The sequence below is a fragment of the Marmota marmota genome, unplaced genomic scaffold, assembly GCF_001458135.2.
Source record: "Marmota marmota marmota unplaced genomic scaffold, marMar, whole genome shotgun sequence".
Taxonomy (NCBI): Eukaryota; Metazoa; Chordata; class Mammalia; order Rodentia; family Sciuridae; genus Marmota; species Marmota marmota.
The window spans coordinates 2,995,878-3,015,461 of NW_026000229.1; the positions used below are offsets into that span (position 1 = coordinate 2,995,878).

A 19,584-nucleotide genomic window follows, 5' to 3' on the forward strand; every position below is an offset into this window, starting at 1 on the left:
TTTATCCCTGAATATTTTGATTTTGAGAGAATAGTATTATAGATGGTGTTTTTTTTTTAATTAATTTCATTTTCTGATTACACTAATATGTGTATAGATGATGGCTTATTTATGCATATTCTATCTTGTAACACTGTTAACATCACTTATTACTTCTGCTAGCTTTTTCCTAGACACATCAGATTCTCTGCATAAATAATGCTATCTGCAAACAAATACAGCTTTAATTCTCTTTCCAACCCGAATGCCTTTTGTTTCTTCACATTGCTGAACTGCCTTTGCTAAATCTGCAGCAAATGCTGAAAAGAAGTGGTGACAGCAGACATCCTTGTCCGATCCTGAGGGGGCAGCGTTACAGTCTATCGTCACTAAGTACCATGCAGGTTTAACACAGATGCCCTTCATCAGGTTAAGGAAAAGGACCTTTTACTCCTAGATTGCTGGAAGTTTTTACAAGAAATGGATGTTAGAATTTGCCAAATGCTCTTCCCTCCTTCATCTACTGAGATTATCACGTGGTTTTCTTCTTTATTATATAGACTGTTCCAAAGTTAAACCAACTTACAATTTCTGGCATAAATTCAACATGGTCACATTGTATTATCTTTTTTGTATATTTTTTTGAATTTGATTTCCTAAAACATGAATTTCTACATCTACGTTCATGAGGGATATTGGTCTATATCTTCCTAATAATGTCTGGATCTGGTTTGGATAAAAGCTACTGGAGAGAATTCCTTCCTTTTCAATTTTCTGAAAATGTTTAAGAAGAAATGGAATTATCCACCTTAGAGGTTAAAAATCACCAGTGATTTGTGCTGGAGATTTGTCTACAGCAAATTCATTTTCTGAGGAATATGTGACTTTTGAGGAATTTGTTCAATTCTTCTAAAAAAGCCAAGACTGTGGAATAAAGTTGTTCCTTGCATTGGTGATCTTTTAAATCTTTTAACATCTGCACACTTAGGGTGATCAAAACTCCTTCATTCCTGCTGGGCGTAGTGGCATACACCTGTAATCCCAGTGGCTCTGGAAACTCGAGGCAGGAGGATCACGAGTTCAAAGCCAGCCTCAGCAAGGGTGAGGTGCTAATAACTCGGTGAGACCCTGTCTCTGAACAAAATACAAAATAGGGCTGAGGATGTGACTTGGTGGTTGAATGCCCCTGAATTCATTTCCCTGGTACCAAAAAAAAAAAAAAAAACCTTTAATGTTCCTATAATTGATAATTTCTTTTTTATGAGTCAAAATAGAGGTTTTATTGATTATATTTACCTCAAAGAACCAGTTTTTCTTTCTCATGATTTTCCCCATTTTGTGTGTGTTTGTGTGTGTGGGCGGGGGGTGTCATGAGTTTCTGTTCTGATTTTCTTATTCCCTCTCTTCTGCTTACTTTGGCCTGTATCTGTCCTTCTTACTGTAGTATCTACATGTAGATGCTATAGTCAATGTTTTAAGAGCACTTTTCACTTTAGAATATGTATTTCATGCTAAAAGTTTCCTTTTAAGTACTGCTTTTTCTAGATCTCATACATTTTGATATGCTGTTTTAACTTCTACTCTGCTCAAAATCACTTCTAATTTATTTTCTGATTCATTCTTTGACCTATTAGTTATTTAGAAATGTTTTATTTACTTTCTAAATATTGGGGAAATTTTTCTAGAGACATGTTTGTTGATAATTTCTAATGTAATTCCTTGTGGACAGAGAATATACTTTGTGTATCTTGAATCCTTTGGATGCATAAGATTTGTTTTATGGTTCAAATCATAGTCTATAATGGTAAGGGTTCTATGTGAACATGAAAAGAATGTACTTCTGCCTAGTACAGTGTTCTAAAAATGTGAGTTAGGTCAAGTTAGTTGACAATGATTCAAATATTCTATCCTTACTGATTTTTTTGTTTGCTTATTTTACCAATTATAAAAAGGGGGCATTAAAAATCTCTGACTGCAATTGTGGGTTTGTCTATATTTCCTTGGGGTTCTAGTATTTTTTTTTAATTTTATTTATTTGACATGTCTATTATTAGGTATATGGAATTAATATTTGTTTGATTATGTCCTCTTGATAAACTACTTCATCATTAAGTAATTACTTTTAATCCCTACCAATATTATTTGCTGTAAAATCTACTTTGCATGATATAAATACAGGCATTCCAGTTTCTTTTCATTAGTTTTAGCAAGATATATTTTCCCATCCTTTTAATTTTAGTCTATTTATATATCTATATTTAAGGTGGGATCACTGTAAGGAGCATTTGTTTGATCTTGCTTGTATTTTCCATTTTGATCATCTCTGACTTCTAATTAAGGTATTCAGACAATTTCATTTGAAGTGATTATCAATATTTTTGAGTTTAGGTCCACATCTTGCTATTTGTTTTCTATTTGTCCCATCTGTTCTTTGTTGAATTTTCCCTCTTTTTCTGCCTTTTTTTTTTTTATTATGTTTTATGATTTCACAAAACTCCATTGTTTCTTCCAAATACCCACCAATTGTGAATGTATTAGGCTATTTGAAGTTGTTCCATTGTTTGCTAGTGTTCTGTTCATCTGAATATTCTTTTTTTTTTTTTTTTCCTGTTTCACCCTGGACAGTTTCTACTGAGTTTACTGACCTTTTCTTCTACAATGTCTAATCTGCCATTAATTCCATTCAATGTACTTTATTTCTCTGACATTACATTTTTCATCCTTAGGAGTTTGATTTGGGCATGTACATATCTTTCAGGCTCTACCTAACACATTCAAGTTTCTTTACCTTCTTGAAGATATGGCATTTGCTTAAAATAATTGCTTTAATAAAGTTCTTATGGAGCAATTCTATCACTATGTCGTGTCTAGATCCATTTTAACTGAATGGTTTTTCTCCTTATATGAATTGTATTTATATTCCTGCTCTTTTGTATGCCTGGTAGTTTTTGAGTAGATACAGGACATTATGAAGTTTACCATGTTTAGGGATTTGTTTTTAACTCATAAAAACAAATTATATGTTAAATTGCTTACAAATGTTTTAATCATCTCAGGTCTTACTTTTAAGTTTTGGTGATGAGATAATAGCTACAAGTAGTACATGATTAATTTTCCCCCTACTATTTATTTGACAACATCATTTTAAATATTTTCATCAATGCCCTTTGAATTATGAGGTTTCTGGGAGTTCTATCCTCTGCCTCATGGGAGAACTCTGGGAACTCTTTCTTCTAATCCTTTTTGGGTGGTTGTTCCTTGGCCTCATACACATGTGATTGCTGTATTCAGCTCTGCAGGTCCCTGGAGTTCTCTCCTTCCTGGTACTCTGCATCCTCACATGTCTTAGCTTCCCTGGACTTCAGTTCTGCCTCCTCCACACTAAGGATGTCTTCAAGCTAGTGCCTGGACTTGTCCTCCTTCCTGTGCCACATCCTGCAAACCTTTTACAGACAGTTCACTGAGGAAATTTTTAGAAGTAGCCTTGTTTGTTTCCCATTTTCAGGAAACACTGTGCTTTGTCAATTTCCAATGCCTTTAGGGTGATTGTTTTGTACATTTTTACAGCATTTTAGTAATTTCTAGGATAAGGAAGACTGATGTTATTCCAATTTGGCTAGCAGCCGCCATTAATTTGTAAAAATGAATGAGCTTGGTTCTTCTGTTTAAAAACCACTGTAAGTTGCATGTCCTTCCCCCTCAAATTCCTGCCATTTCCTCTGTGTTTACAGTTTTAGTATCGTGTAACACATAAAATGCCAAATGTGATTCAGTGAATGATTTGGAGAAGAAAGACAAAAAGAGGCTTTGTAATTATAAATGAAAAATTCAGAACTGATTTGTTTTTCTCCCAATAAAGTAGTGTTATAGGTAAGCCCACAGGTTGGCACGTGAACCTACCTATTTCTGCCAAATGAGTCACTATTTAATTTGAACAGACTGTTGTAAATGTTGTTTTGAAAAACAAAGTGCTAATATACTGTGCCAGCATTGAAACAAAGGAAAACATATCATTGAAAATGATGTTTTCACATAATACCTTCTGTTGCCATGCCCCAACTTCCCATCTTCTGCCTCACCCCAAGAGTAAACTTCTCCTTCTGAAGAGAGGGCAAGGCAGTGTTTTCCTCCTGAGTTCACAGCCACCTTCTTAATAAACACGTGCTGAATGGACTCCAGCAATGTTGGGGTAGACACTGACTCTGTCCCTCCAATTCCTAGTCTGCCACCAGCACCATAGCCAGTGGCATACAGCTAAGGAAACAAAAAGTAATAGCAACATTAGATTTTCACCTAAATATCCCTAGATTTAAAAATTAACAAACCTAATCAGAGCTCTAACCATTGTTACCACAGAGTAATAAATATAAAAAAATTTTTTTTAGTTGTGGATTGACAAAATAACTTTATTTTACTAACTTATTTTTATGTGGTGCTGAGAATAGAACCCAATGCCTCACATATGATAAGCAAGCGCTCTACCACCAAGCCACAACCCCAGCTCCCAGAGTACTAAAATAAAAAAAAAAAAAAATCACAAGGGTTGGGGCTGTAGCTCAGTGGTAGACCACTTGTCTCACATGTGTGAGGCACTGGGTTCGATCCTCAGTACCACATAAAAATAAAGAAATAAAATAAAGGTATTTAAAACAAAAAAAAAAAAATCACAGAATGTCTAAGAACTTTCTACATTCTCTATCAAAATTCTAATAATGAAAGAAAACTTGACTATTAGAAATCACAAATGCTCAAAAACTATATTTTGAAAATAAGGGCTTCTCCATGGAAACTTTTCCATTTTTGTATAGACCATTAGCATAACAAAAAAAGGTTTAATTATCTACTATATGCTAATCTCTGAAAAATAAACCCATGGAAACATCCCACAGAAAAATTATAAATATATTTTAATATATCATCAAGGCAGCATATAAATCACACAAGAAAAAACATCATTTTTCACTCTACATAAATAATAATTGTTTTGGGACACAAAACATCTTCATCATTAATTAGGGGGAAAGAAAGATCAGATTGACATTTCCAAATGCATGTAGGCATTTACATGGTGTTTCATTCTATTTTAGTCATTTTTCAAATGTGTTGCTACACTGATACAACAGTAAGGAAACTGTAAACTCAGGTACATAAATGCACCCTCAAGCCAGCTGCCAGCTTCTCCGGGGAAGGTTTTGAAGATCCTGAGTGCACAGGATGTGTGGGGGTGTTGTATGGGAGATTCTCTGTTAATCCTAATCATGCAAGAGCACAGGCACATTCTCCCTGTGTAAAATCAATTACACATCAACCTCAAAGGAGACTGTAGATTCCTTAGACTCCACAGGGCTGCTCCCTCAGTGTGACCATCAATGAGAAATAAGAAGAGAACAACAAAGAAAGTTGCCTTTCTTAACGTTAAATGAAAGGTGAAGCATCTGCCCTGAGAATTTATACCCACAAAAACCAGTCCTCAAGTTGATTTTTCGTTCTAAATTTACGCCTATGGACTAAAATCCTCTAGTAAAAAAATTTAATTTTAAAATAGGTTAAGTTGGTAATGTCCCAAGTTTATAAACTCTCTTTGGATGCATTATTACAAACTATACCTCAAAAAATTTCTATACAAAAGTTTCCAAGGAAAACGATAAGCTCATAGTTTTAAAAAATTTGCATCATATAAAAAAGGAAAGAAGGTGCCAAAATTAAGAGCCAGCAGAAGAACAACAGTTTAGTATTATATTTAAAGAGATAAAATCTTCAGGGCTGGGATTATGGCTCAGTGGTAGAGCACTTGCCTAGCAAGTATGAGGCACTGTGTCAATTCTCAGCCCTGACTGTGGGTTTTTGTTTGTTGGTTGTTTAAGTTAAACAGACACCTGATATAATACCAAAGCCAGACAAGGAGTGTGTAAGACAGGAAAAGCAGTCTCACCCAGTAACATGAACCTCCCAAGATCCATGGACAACTTAAAAAAGAGATGGGGGGAGGAATCTTCAAAAATATGCTCAAGAACTAAGAGGATAAAAAATAACCCAAATCAGAATTCTAGAAACTACATATTAAACAGCAAATTACACAGATGGGAAAAAGAAATTAGAGAACTAGAAGATCAAGTTAAAGAAATTATCCAGCATATGACAAAGAAAGAAAAAAAGGAGAGGAAATATGAAAGAAGCATCAAAAGATATAAAGGAAACACCTTCTCACACTAACAGCAATCACTTCCAGGTAGAGACCACACAGAGAATATAGGAGAAGCAATATTTGAAAATATAATAACTGAAAATTTACCAGAATTCTTGAAAATTTCCCTTCCCTGCTTCAATCCCTCACACCTCCTAACCCCCTCTACCTGCACCTTACCCCCCTCCCCCCACCAAAAAAAAAACACTGCTCACAAAACAAAAAAGAATGGGAGAAAAGAAAGAGAAATTGATATCTAAACATATCACAGTAGAACTATACATTACCAAAGAAAAATCTTAAATTAAGCCACAGAAAAAAAATTATTACCTTAATTTGTGTAAAAGTTACCCTGACTGTTGACATCCTATTAGTAACAATGAAAGTCAAAACACAGAAGAATAAAATTTTAATGTGCTAACAAAATTATTAACTGAAAATTTTATACTCCAGACAGGAGTTGACAAATTATGGCCCACAGGCTCTATCAGTCCCATCTTCTGTTTTTGTAAAAATCTTATCTTGGAAAAGAGGAGGGAAAAAAGTTCAAATACACAAACAAAAACAGAGAATTAACCAACAACAACAAAAACTCACTAAAGGAAACTGAAAAAGATAATCATAAAGTAGATGAAAAGCAATTATAAGGTCTGAGGGATAAGAAATGATGGTGAGCAAAGACCTGGGTCATCATAAAAAAGCATGATCTACATAAAACAACAATAACAATGTCTAGGGGAGAGGGTAATTAGAACCAAAACAGAGCATAACAATGGATCAGTTTTTATCCTTTTTGAAGGAAGAAAGAAATACCACTTAACTTTGGATTATAAATAACCCGAAAACATCATATACAACCACAAGAAGGGGAAGTTATACTCCATGTATGTATAATATGTCAAAATATAGTCTACTATCAAGTGTAACTAAAAAGAACAAATAAAAAAATTAAAAAATTAAAAATAAATAAATAACCAGGAAACTAAAAGACAAAGAATTTTCCAGAAAACAAATAAGAAAGGAATATACGTCAATCTTTTTCTGAAGCTACTCCTACCCTATTTCCTGTGGCAGCAGTTCCCAATGGTCCCTGCTTCCAGACATGCATGCCCTCTGTGTTCTCCTTGAATGTGGGCTGAACCTAGACAGTTCTGAGCGGAATCAGGCAAGAATGATGAAGCATCACTTCTGTGATTTGCTTAACTGAATTGAAAGTTTCATCTTGCTACTAGTCTTTTCATTGCTGGTGCTCACTCCTACATTCTCCCTTGTTTATGCTGATGAAGCTGGCTTTTATAGCACGTGGCAAAGACCTGAGTGAGAGTGGCTCTCCCAATAGTTCATGAAGGACTGAGGCCTCAGCCCAACATTCCACAAGAAACCGAATCCTTCCTTGTACAACCTTAAGATGACTACAGCCTGGTCAGAGATTCTGGGCCAAGGGAACCAAGCTATGCCACCTCCAGAGTCTTAGCCCAGAAAAACTGTGAGATGATGACTGTGGGTTTTTGTTTGTTGGTTGTTTAAGTTAAACAGACACCTGATATAATACCAAAGCCAGACAAGGAGTGTGTAAGACAGGAAAAGCAGTCTCACCCAGTAACATGAACCTCCCAAGAATCTTGAACAAAATACTCACAAACACAAACTGAAAAAGTATAAAAAAATTTTCTGATCAAATTGGGTTTATACAGAGAACCCCCAAGTTTAACATGAGAAAACTCAATCCAATTCACTATATTAATTCACTGAAGGAAGAAAACATCTCAAAAGAGAATTTTTTTACATGCAGAAAGAATGTTTGACACAAATCAATATCCATTCATGAACAGAGACTTCCTTAATCTGACGAATAACGTGTGAATTATCCCATCACACTGCTTCAAGAATATGCCCAACATTACACTCCAATTCCCAACCAGGAGGACTAGCTCCCTTTTTTCCACCCAAGAGGAAAAATATAAACAAAAGAGAGATAAACTAGAAAATAACAACATTCATTTATGGAGTATGGCTTTCTATAATACCAAAAAGAAAAAAAACCTTGAGATACAGTAGAAAGAAAAGAATAAGGTCACTAGATATAAAATCAATATGTTAACATCACCATTTCTACATATCAACTACAACAGGATTTAAATTTTTTAAAAGATAACAATTACAACAGCAAACAAGAAAATACATCAAATAAATGATATGCAAATAAAATTATACTTTTGTATATATGATATCGTTCAAAATTTAAAGATTAAAAAGTTATAGAATACATCTAAAGATTATTTTTAGAATACAACTACTTCTAGCAATTGCTTTCTAGCAATACTATAGATATTGAGATAGTATTTCAATATAGAGCCTTACATATACAAGAATTAAGTAATACACCTACACATAACTGTCTCAGACTTAATGACAGTATGACACAAAAAAGGCATCTTCACCTTTCCATCAGCTGTCACTGCAAAAAGTGTCTGTTCTCCTCCAATTAATTGTACCGGTCTGAGAGTGGCAAGAGCTTCACATGGAGTAGGTACTTTAACTTTTGCACCTTCAATGCCCCCAAGCTGCCCCCTATGATTATGTCCCCATCCATAAATAGTTCCACTGCCACCAGCAGAAAGAGTCCAGTCATCTGGCCGCCTGCAACAAACATTAAAAGAACATTTGAGCCGGATGCAGTGGTGCATGCCTGTAATCCCGGCAGCTCTGGAGGCTGAGGCAGGAGGATCACAAGTTCAAAGTCAGCCTCAGCAAAAGCAAGGCACTAAGCAACTCAGTGAGACCCTGTCTCTAAATAAAATATAAAATAGGGCTGTGGATATGGCTAAGTGGTTGAGTTACCCTGAGTTCAATCCCCAGTAACAAAAGAAAAAAAAAATTTTTTTGACATAAGAAAGAATTGCACTTAAAACTCTTTCACTCATAACATTACTTGTTTTGGATATAATAACCTGTTCATCCACTGTACAAGTTGTTCATCTTGCTCTCTTTTAAAAATGTCGTGGCTCTCATGGAGAATGTCCATATTTTCACTATCTGCCATTAACTCACGAATTTTCTTAGCCACCTAGACAACATTATAATGAGAGTATGAATTAAACACTTATCCAAAGAATAAAAAAAAATATTAAGAAGACAAGAGGAATTGCTTCCCAGAAATATGAGGAAATGCCAATGTTAACACTGTGATTTTCTACTTAATAAGTAAAATCAATATGATTACATCAAGTCTAAACTACTAAAGACCATCTAGGCAGTAACATTACATATTTAAGTTTACTAAAAATAACTTTTAACTAAAATTCACAGTTCATTTACTCATATTCACCTTTTCTTTATGGTATTTCTTGTCAAGAGAAATTTTTTTGTGTGTGTATTTTCACAGTACAGCTAAATTTTTTAAAAAAATGTTTTGCATTACAAAAGTGATTCCAAAATAATGTGCAATACCTCATCAAGAAATAAACGAGGCAATGGTGTTCTTTTGTCCAGGGCCACAGCAACACGGGAGGCCATACAGTACCTTCGGAACCAAGCCCATTTGTGTGTCTCAGCACAGCAAGGGAGAGTGTCTAGTTCCAGGTCACAAGCAAGAGCTACCAGGACCTAGAGCCACCAAAAATTAGACAAAAACAAAAAACAAAAGGATGCTTAAAAATATAGCTAGCATTCTAGTTTACTAACACAATGTACCCGTAAGAAGATTGTCACCAGCTACCTCTCAAGGTTTCTGAAGACTTTGGAGGAGCTCCTTATTACTTCAACAGTGATATAATTACTCCTAATGTTCTTGGAAAAGCACTTTATACACAGGGACCTCAGATCCAACAACTGCTTCAATATCCCTGGTACATTAACAAGAGAACCCATGTATCTCAAAGCATGATATATTTAGACAACGGGTTAAGGTATAAAGGCTTAGAACACATAATTATTTCTTGAGTTTTTTTCATATTCAACTTCAGCCCTCAAAGAGGCCTGTAACACAGAGCACTGTACTCTACCATCACTGTAAAAATAAATTAACTATCACCTTAAAGAATGGGCTGTGAAGCAGCTGTTTTCCACCTCTCACAATAGGATCTTCATATTCAAACTGCCTTTGTAAAGCTTCTGGAAGGCCTTTCACCAAAGCAGCAAGAGCACTGCCTGTAAAACTCTTAAAAATAATAAAATGAGATTCTGTTGCAGGAATCTAAAACACAGGAGAGAGATCAGTTTGTTTTATTCATGTCAAAGATTTCATTTATTGGTGCTATTCCCCCATTAAAAAAATGCTTATTTGGCCGGGTACAGTGGTGCACACCTATAATCCCAGCAGCTGGGAGACTGAGGTGGGAGGATAATGAGTTCAAAGTCAGCTTCAGCAACTTAGCAAGGCCCTAAGCAACTCGGCGAGATACTATCTCGAAATAAAATATACAAAAAAGGATGGGGATGTGGCTCAGTGGTTTAGCACCCCTGGGTTCAACCCCTGGTACTTCAAAAAAAAAGCTTTTGTGCACAAGGCCCTGAGCACCACACATACATACACATACATACATACACACACACACACACACACACACACAAACATAAATGCTGAAGTAAGAAAAGAAGCTAAAAAGCTAAAAGTATATGAGCACTACAATAAAAAAGGGGAATGTGAACATTCATCTCAAAATGTTTGGCCCCAATTTCAAAACAGCCACTCCTGGGGAACCATCCCTTTCTGGCATGGAGAATGTGCCTGTGCTCTTGCATGATTAGGATCAACAGGGAATCTCCCATACAGCACAGTAAAGAACAAGTGGCCAATCAGACTCACTTGTAAAGTCCAAACACAGTCCTGATATACACAGCTGCTAACACATTGATTTTTTTTTTTTACAAATCAAAGTCCAACAATATGAGGAAAAATCTGGATGTGGTGAAGGCCTCCTCATGCTCAGATGAAATTTCCCAACTCATTTCAACAATTTAAATGATTTAAGCAATATTTTATTCCCAAAGGATCACATGTCTAGATACTATATTATAAAGCTCCATACCAAAGCTCTGGTTTCCCCATCATTTTCTCCAAGTAGCCTATTTATGTTAATCGACTGCCCAAATTCTGTTGTAAGCAGCTTCCTTAATCTTTGAAGGGCCCACATTCTGTGGCTGGCAGCTGAAATGAGTAGATAGGAAATATAAGGAACTTGACCATTTTCTTCCAAACAGTAAGACAGACATGACTATGAAGGCTCATTTACCTAAGGCACTCAACTGTGCACATGCTGCCAGTGAGGCTGCAAGGCGAGGAACAATGCTTCTGTTGGAGGCAAGATTAAGTCGGAAATCCAGGAGACAGGTCACCAAGTCCATGGATGGACAGGAGAGGACACAGCGATCAGAAAGAAGGTCCTTGGGGCCTGTGAAGGAGCACTGTAAATGACCCCATGTGTGATAAAGCAGGAGACACTGACAACTCTGACTAACGGAGTGGGGTATTCCACTTGGAACACAGCAGTGAAAGATGTACCTGCAACACCATTGTCTAGGTCACATGAACTGTGCCCTTTACATGTTAATTGGAAATCAATAGCTTTAAGAAATGTAACCAGCAGCACTACTTTCCACATGGCGTAAAGATGGAGTGCTAGTACCATGACAGTGGAATAGCTAATATGGCTCTCTGTGGGCTGATCCTTGCCTCAGTGGGACTTTTGGCAGCACCTGCCCACAACACAGTGGGAGAAGGCAGACCCTAAATTACTAAATGAAAGATATATATTGTTCCACATTACCTGGATAACAGTCATAGCTGGTCACCAAATACTGACAGCCATAGCAGCTCCCTTACCCGCAGCTGGCATGATGGGATAGACTGTGAAGCGCCAGCCCCATCCATTCACAGACCCGTCACTGATAAACTTCCACTTCAGTTCATCCCCTGGTATACGCAGCTCACTGGACCAGTCAGACCACTCTCGGCCTGGTGAAGAAAAGCACACCCTGGGATTAGGTTCACTCCATCATCCAATCAACACAAACTCCTTAGATAAAAAGAAAAATCATTCACATCAGGTCAGAAGACCAACAGGATCCTCCAAGCCATGCTTTTTCAAGTTTAAGTTCATAAACATCACTCTTGGCAAAGAGCTTTTAAATTCATCTGCCCTTCCACAGGATCTTATTCAGCCCCTGAACGAAGTACTGGAGAGACTCAGGACAGGCAGACACTATTCTGACAGAAGTTAGCAGCCAAAGGGAAAATGATCACACACATATGACTAGGATAGCATGTGAGAGGCCTGCAGGGCCAGCCAGCATGTGCCCAAGTCAGGACACAGGCACATTTCTGAGGAAGGTCAAATAGGATGGCTGGTAGCCAAACAACATGAGAAAGAAACTATCTTCCCACAAAAGGTCCATATGTACAGTTCAGGAAGGCCAAGAAAAGGTCAACCACAAGGAAGAAGCAGAGCAGTCTGGCCATAGCCAAGGGCCTAGGATGTTACCAATGAGAGCATGTGTGAGGGCATCTCAGAAAAGCCAGGGAGACCCAGGCACCTTTGTGCTGTAGGACCATCTGGCAGCAGCAAGGAAATAGCCTGCCACACTATCTAACAACATTACCAAAAACTGTGCTGAAAGACATTTGTCAGAAAAACTCATGGTCATCATGACTATACACTTCATCCAACGCTTTTCACCAGAGATTTAAGTAACATTACATGAGTAAAGTTTTACTGGGACACAGCCCACCCACTCACCGACATACAGTGTGCAAGTACATGACAGACCACAAAGCCTCAAATGCTAACCACTTGGTCTTTTACAGAGAAAATTTGCAACCTCTTATTCAAGATGAAGGATGAAGAGGTCTGAAAAGACAGACAGACAGACAGACACACACACACACACACACACACACACACCCCATACCAACAATTTAAAAATGAGGGATCAGTATCTCCCACTCAAGCGCATAGAGCACACCAGCAGAAAAGAGAAAGACAGCACATGATGCCATCTGTCTATCCCAGCACTCAGCACTCCATAAACTAAACCAGATTCCTTTAAAAGTTCTGTAGAATGGCAACCTATATTGACACAGGCCCAGCCATGACACTCTCAGACAACTACGGCACCTTCTCCAACTGTCTGGATGAGGTTTGGGTGTGACCCAAAGAGGGCGAATTCTCATGCTGGTCACTCAGTAATCCTCTACCCATCAGTGGTGAGAAGCACATATCACATGGATAATTATCTTACTTAAAGTACTAAGAAGAAAAAAATAAAACCTACTATATTTCACAGCTAAACAATTCATTGTGCTTTCCTCAAAGCTCCCACCAAATGAAACAGCATTTTGACTTACAAAGGTTAATCGTTCCACTTACAGAGGCACAGTCTGCTTGCTCAATCAACCTTCCTTCCTCACCTGACCGCACGGAAACAATCCTGTTAACACCATCCATGACTGTGAGAGGGTCATGGCGCCTTTCTGTGGAGCACTGCCGGTCAAACTCCACCCTGAGTCCTTCTGCACCTGGAGGACAAGTGAATAGAAAACAGTGACCATTCCCAGGCAGCAAACAAAGTGACAGTGCACTGAGCAGAAAGAGTGAAACTAAAGTATATTTAAGGGTTAATAAAGAACTGGTCTCTAAATCAAGGACTTGACCACACTCATGCCTGTGGACTAAAAGACCTGAAAACGCTTCCACTTGTCCAATTTTTTTATGTGTCCTCATTTCAGGGCAAACTTTTACAATGCAACCCCAACAGCTAGAACAAGTTTTATAGCAAATTATGAAACATGGGGAGGGTTGCAACAGTCTGGATCTCAAATGTCCCATAAAAGCCCACGTTAAAAGTTTGGTGTCCCCCAGGGTGGTGCTATCGGGAGGTGGTATAATCTTTGGGAGGGGAAGCCTTATGGGAAGTATTTAGATCACTGGGGGTGTGTCCCTAAAAGGAATTTGGGGACTCCTGCCTTCCCCTGTCTCTTTTTGCTTCCAGGTCATGAGGTTAAAAGTTAGGCTCCACCATGTGCATCTGCCAGGATATGCTGCTTTGCCACAGACCCAAAGCAAAGGACCAAGTAATCATGAACTATAACCTTCAAGACTGTGATCCAAAATAAATCTTTCTCTCTACAAATTGATTAATTCAGGTATTTTGTTTTAGGGATGAAAATCTCACTTTCATAAGTGGGTTTGGTGTCTGAAGAAGGAGATGTTTGTGAGACTCAGCCATTAACCTTTGGCTGTTCTGGATAGTATTAAAATTAAATTGAATTGTAAGACACCCCAGCAGGTGCCCACAGAGAAATAGACAATTGTTTGGTGTGAAAGCCTATGTATTTGGTGTTAAAAGGAATAAGAGTTTTCCTTTGGGCTGAAATATTCTTATGGACTAGCAGAGGACAGGTAAGTAAGGCCTGAAAAGGCCTGAGAGGAAACGAAGCAGACAGGAAAGAGTGACCTTGTGCAGGGCTTCCATCTCATTTTAGGTTATAAGGATGTACTGGTGGGCTTTACATAGAAGAACGATAAACTCTGATTGGTTTTAAAATAAAGTTGAATTGGGGGCACACAGGAGGTGGGGAGTAGAAGCAAGACCTCAATTGGTCCTTTTTATAAACATGAAGAATAAGTTTAAAGTTAAAAAAAAATGATTTGAATTTGAAAAAAAATTTCTGAATGCCACCTAATTCTAAATGTTGAAGAAAATAAATTAGACATAAAACAAGGAAGACAAAGGTATTAAAGCTAGCCAGGCATAGTAGCACATGCCTATAATTCCAACAACTTAGCAGGCAGGAGGATCCCATGTTCAAAGTCAGCCTTGGCAAGCTAGTATACCCTGTCTCAAATAAAAAATAAAAAGAGCTGGGGATGTAGCTCAGTGGCAAAGCACCCCAGGTTCAATCCCCAGTACCAAAAAAAAAAAAGCATTAAAGCCAAACCAATACAAAGTTATTGTTAGAAAAAAAAATAACAACCAGAGTAACATTCCTACAAACAACAAAAGCAGGCCAAAAAGGTGTGCAACACAAAATCCACCAAAACTGCCATCTATCATCTCAAAACAAGTGAAAAGCAAGTAGAAAAATGATACAAGATAGGAAAAGAACATCATAAATAAGAATCAAAAAAAAAATTAAATGACAACTCAGAAGAATTACAACTCAAAATATTTTCCAATATATAGACTAAACTAAAAAGGGCCTAAGATCTTATAAGAATAATAGAAAATGCCTTGAGATAAAAGGAGGGAAAGAAGAAAAAATTTTAAAGAAAGAGGTGAAAAATATTTCAGAGAGGAAGCAACCAATCTGCAAGGCACTGAATACATGGATAACTGCTAAGTTTCCTGAAAAAGGAACTAAGCAAGGATAGAAAACTCTATAAAATATACTCCTAGAAAATGAAACTGAAAAAGACGTGGAACTTCATAATAAAAGAACACACTCCTTACCTGAGAATATCACCTAGAATGATCTATGCAAAAATGTATTCTAATAAAATTACTGGGTGGAAAAATCACATGATCTTATAAGGTAAAATATTAAATATCCATATCATACTTTCACAGAGGAAGAATATATGATCCTAGGATTTAATATGCAGGAAAGCAACCTTTCAAGTAAGACAGGCACAAACTCTTATAGACAAGTCTGACCTTAGGAACTACAGGGAAATTTACTAGAGAGTTCAGACATTTCACAGTATCTGAAGAGACAGACAAAGGATGAGGAGAGAGCATTAAATAGAGTAAAACTAAGAATACCTGAAGAATATAAGAAAGAAAATATAGTAGGAGCTTTTATGCTCTGGTAGAATAATTATGTTCATAAATTTAGAAGAATGAAGACAGTGTATGACAAAAGATTTAATGTTTTCAGTTAGAATACTGATGCTGGCAGTTCTGACTCAGAATTGTATTGAGTCAGTTAAGTAAGTCATGAGAGATGAAGCAAATGAAAGATTATTTATGAGGTAGGTATTCTATCATCCTATTTTGGAACCAGGATTACGTATGCAAAAAGAAAGAGAAAGAGAGAGAGAGAGAGACAGACAGACAGACACACACACACACAAATGTGACAAAACAGATTAAGTAGCAGCCTTGTCCTTTTGAACTAGAATTGAAAGTATCAGTGTGAACTCAAAAGAAAGTCGATTTGTCCACTTACCCAGGTATTCAACCTACCTCTGCCCACTGAAAAGGTCTAGAAATAATGATAACACAGTAGCAATGAGTCTCCCAGCACCAGGTAGTGATTTTTTTTATTTTTTGTAGTACTGAAGATTAAACTCAGGGGCACTCTATCATGGAGCTATGTCCCCAGACAACCCACCCTGCCTTTTTCTTTCTTTCTTTTTTGAGACAGGGCCTTCCTAACTTGTTGAGAATGACCTCAACCTTGTAATCCTCTTGCCTTAGCCTCCCACATCACTGGGATTAAGGTGTGCACGCCATGCCTGGCCAGATAGTGATCTTGAAAACACCATCAGGTACTCCAGGTGGAATGCAGAACCTAGGAGACAAGCCTAGATCCCCTTGTCATACCAGACTGAACAGAAGCTAGCAAAAGTCCACCAGAATCATTTCAGAAGCGAAACTGAAAAGGTTTTCACTGTCTAAAGACAGGATATTTTGAGCTTCAATAAGAAAAATAATCACGTAATTATAATGGATTAAAATCACGTTTCAGTACATGGGATTGGAAAGGGAAGGAGAAAAGAAGAGTCACCTTGGAAGAGTGACAGGGAACTGGTCCATACTCCAGAAAACTGGTAAATAGAAGGAAAGAATCATGCTTCTATCCTGCCTTTCTCATGCAGACAGTATCCCTGGGAAGTCAACTAAAGGATGAGGAGAAGCATCTCTTTATAAAGTATTGCAGCTAATAAATGAGAAAGAAATGATCCAATTAGAATAACATTGTTTGCAATGCCAATAGATCAGTTATTTCCCATGCTGAGCAACAGGTGCTGATGACATCACAAAGAGAGAGTGCACCTCAGGTGCTTTCTGTAGATGCGTCACAACCAGCAAAAGGCTCTTGCCAAAGGGCTGAACTAATAGGGCTTCTGGACCAGGGACCAAGTTGAAGAAAGGTAGGATGGCAGAACATGTTGAACTGCAGCAGGAGTGTGCCAGCACCAGATCCAGGTCAAGGGGAAGCCCAGTGGGTCAAAGGCCCAAGTGCCTCAACAGGTGAACTGTCAAAAAAGAAGACAAAGGAAAAAAAAAGGGGGCGGGGAAAAAGGAAAGGAATAAAGATATACACTTGGGTGACAGAAACTGTCCAGAAGTGCAAGTATGATGGCTCAACATCAGAATGGCATCAATTCAGGAAAATACAGAAGTGTGCCCCAAGTTGGCACAGTTTACTCTATACCTATATCTTAATCACAAAGGTATCCCAACCATCATAAAGCTAAACATTTACTTTGCATGGCTTTCTACACCATGTTTTGCTTGACAAAAGGAGGTATTTTTGTGGGTTTGTTTTTTTTGTTTGTTTGTTTAAAAGAGGAGGGGAGTACAAAGCAATTCTATTACTTCTTTCCTAAGAAACAGAGAAGGTTATTTCGACCTAAGTGACTGAAGAATGAAGGCATTCTAAAGGCAGTGAGCCCAGCAACCCTTCCCCCAGGACTGGCCCCAAATACCTGGTATCTTCACTGTGCCACTGGTGGAAGTGTCGTCAGTATAGGGATGGCTGCTTTCCACCACTACTGGCTGTGAAGAGAGCCGGCCACTCTGCGAGTCTGTGGCTACATCCTCCAATTCAGTGACACAGAGCTCCAACAACATATCTGCTACCTAGGAAGAGAGCAGGAAATGATGAGGCTGACTGGCGTTAGTCCTGGGTCAACTGGATGCTAACCCTGCTCATCTTGCTCTGAATAATTCCAGAGACAGGATGGCAGAGGACTTGCAGTTTGAGAAATTAAATTCAAAGTTTGGTTTACTTATAAAATCAAGACAGCAAAAAACTTGCAAAGTGCTATTTGACTTTCAGAGACAATCTATACAAAAATAGCTGGAAGGCACCTCAAGTACAACACTCAGGATAAGGTGCACTTTATCACATGTCAAACTGATAAAAACACCTGTGATGAAAGTATCAAGGGAAGGAAGAAAATGTTGATGAAAATGACCAATATCCTAGAAAGCACTGTAAGTCAAGGGGCGGGGCAGGAATCAAGAACAATTGAGCTACCTAGGTCTAGACATGGCAGACAGAGTACCTCAAACAAGGAGGACTACAAGTATGAACAAGATTAAGGAATTTCTCTTGACCAAGGACAGTAAATGTTGAGCTCACCACCATGCTGTCTCTATAATTCATATTGTCTTTTATTTTTTAAATTTAGTGCCAATTCACATCATTTAAGTGGTTAATACCAGTGATTACGAACTCCTTGACTGTCATTTTTAAAAACAAATTAGAATGTGTTATGATAAGCAAAATTTTCAACTCAAAAAATATAATTCTTCTTTATACACTGTCCATTTTGTACTTTTCAGGAATAGGATTATTCTTTTTTTCCTCATAATCAGAGAACAGCTAGGCTTACTAAACAGTTATATTAGTAACAAACTAATATTATTGTCATATAGGCATGCTATTTTAAATTCAAATGTCTTTTTTTTTTTGAGTCTTACATATTAGGTCAGGGCATAACACAGAAGTAGCCATCTTGCCATTACAATGACAATTTGAAAATACATGTATTCTTATGAAATCTGAATGAGTTACTTGAACAGATGTTGGCATCAAATGTCTATGTATATACAAAATCCATGAGGGAACTGAATTTTAGAATCTTCCTCTGAAAAGCCCATCAGAAGCTACCAAAGAGAGGCCACTAAGTTTATCAGGAGGGGGTAACACACATGGTATTTACGGCTCTGGTGTCAGGGACCTCAGAGTTCCAATCTCATCTCTCCTAAAATACAGTTAGTATCCTCAAACCAGTAACAACCTCTTGGAGCCTCAGTTTTCTCATCTGTATATAAACATAACACCTACTCTCTGTACTGACAGAATGCACCAAAATCACACATGGTAGAGATCTGTATGGCAAACGCTGGGTATTATTTTAAACCAAATTTCTCATGCACATTCTTTCCTCTCATAAAAGCAATAAACTTGTGGAGGGAAAAAAATCAAACTCTGTTTATGGCAATTTACCTTGATTAATCTTTAGAATTATGCCATGTAATCTGTCTTTAAAACTAAGAAATAACAAGTACCTAAAATTCTACCACATCATCTACTCAACTGTTCTTAAGTACTTTATCATTTCGGTGGTAGTGAGATGGGGTCCAGAAAAAAAAAACAGCAGAATTTTCCGCAACAGGAACACTGTACCAGGTCCCCTGGCAAAGCAGTTCTTGAAAAAGACCAGCAAGGACGTTGACAAATTGAG

The 19,584-nt window shown here is 37.5% G+C and overlaps 1 protein-coding gene across 13 annotated transcripts in view; it reads right to left on the minus strand.

Moving 5' to 3' along the window:
* The window catches only part of Herc2 (HECT and RLD domain containing E3 ubiquitin protein ligase 2), a 183,704-nt gene that overhangs the window by 22,855 nt on the left and 141,265 nt on the right, over window positions 1-19,584 (minus strand). For 8 of the 13 annotated variants that reach the window (XM_048793048.1, XM_048793046.1, XM_048793049.1 and 5 more), the window contains 10 exons: window positions 17,818-17,971; window positions 13,572-13,679; window positions 11,988-12,119; window positions 11,398-11,556; window positions 11,194-11,312; window positions 10,197-10,358; window positions 9,614-9,769; window positions 9,115-9,230; window positions 8,605-8,803; window positions 4,019-4,233 (listed from right to left, as the gene is read on the minus strand). In XM_048793048.1, the coding sequence (XP_048649005.1) occupies window positions 4,019-4,233; window positions 8,605-8,803; window positions 9,115-9,230; window positions 9,614-9,769; window positions 10,197-10,358; window positions 11,194-11,312; window positions 11,398-11,556; window positions 11,988-12,119; window positions 13,572-13,679; window positions 17,818-17,971 (1,520 nt within the window). The remainder of the gene's footprint in view (window positions 1-4,018; window positions 4,234-8,604; window positions 8,804-9,114; window positions 9,231-9,613; window positions 9,770-10,196; window positions 10,359-11,193; window positions 11,313-11,397; window positions 11,557-11,987; window positions 12,120-13,571; window positions 13,680-17,817; window positions 17,972-19,584) is intronic. The other 5 variants (XM_015480325.2, XM_048793043.1, XM_048793045.1 and 2 more) reach the window with 2 other exon arrangements.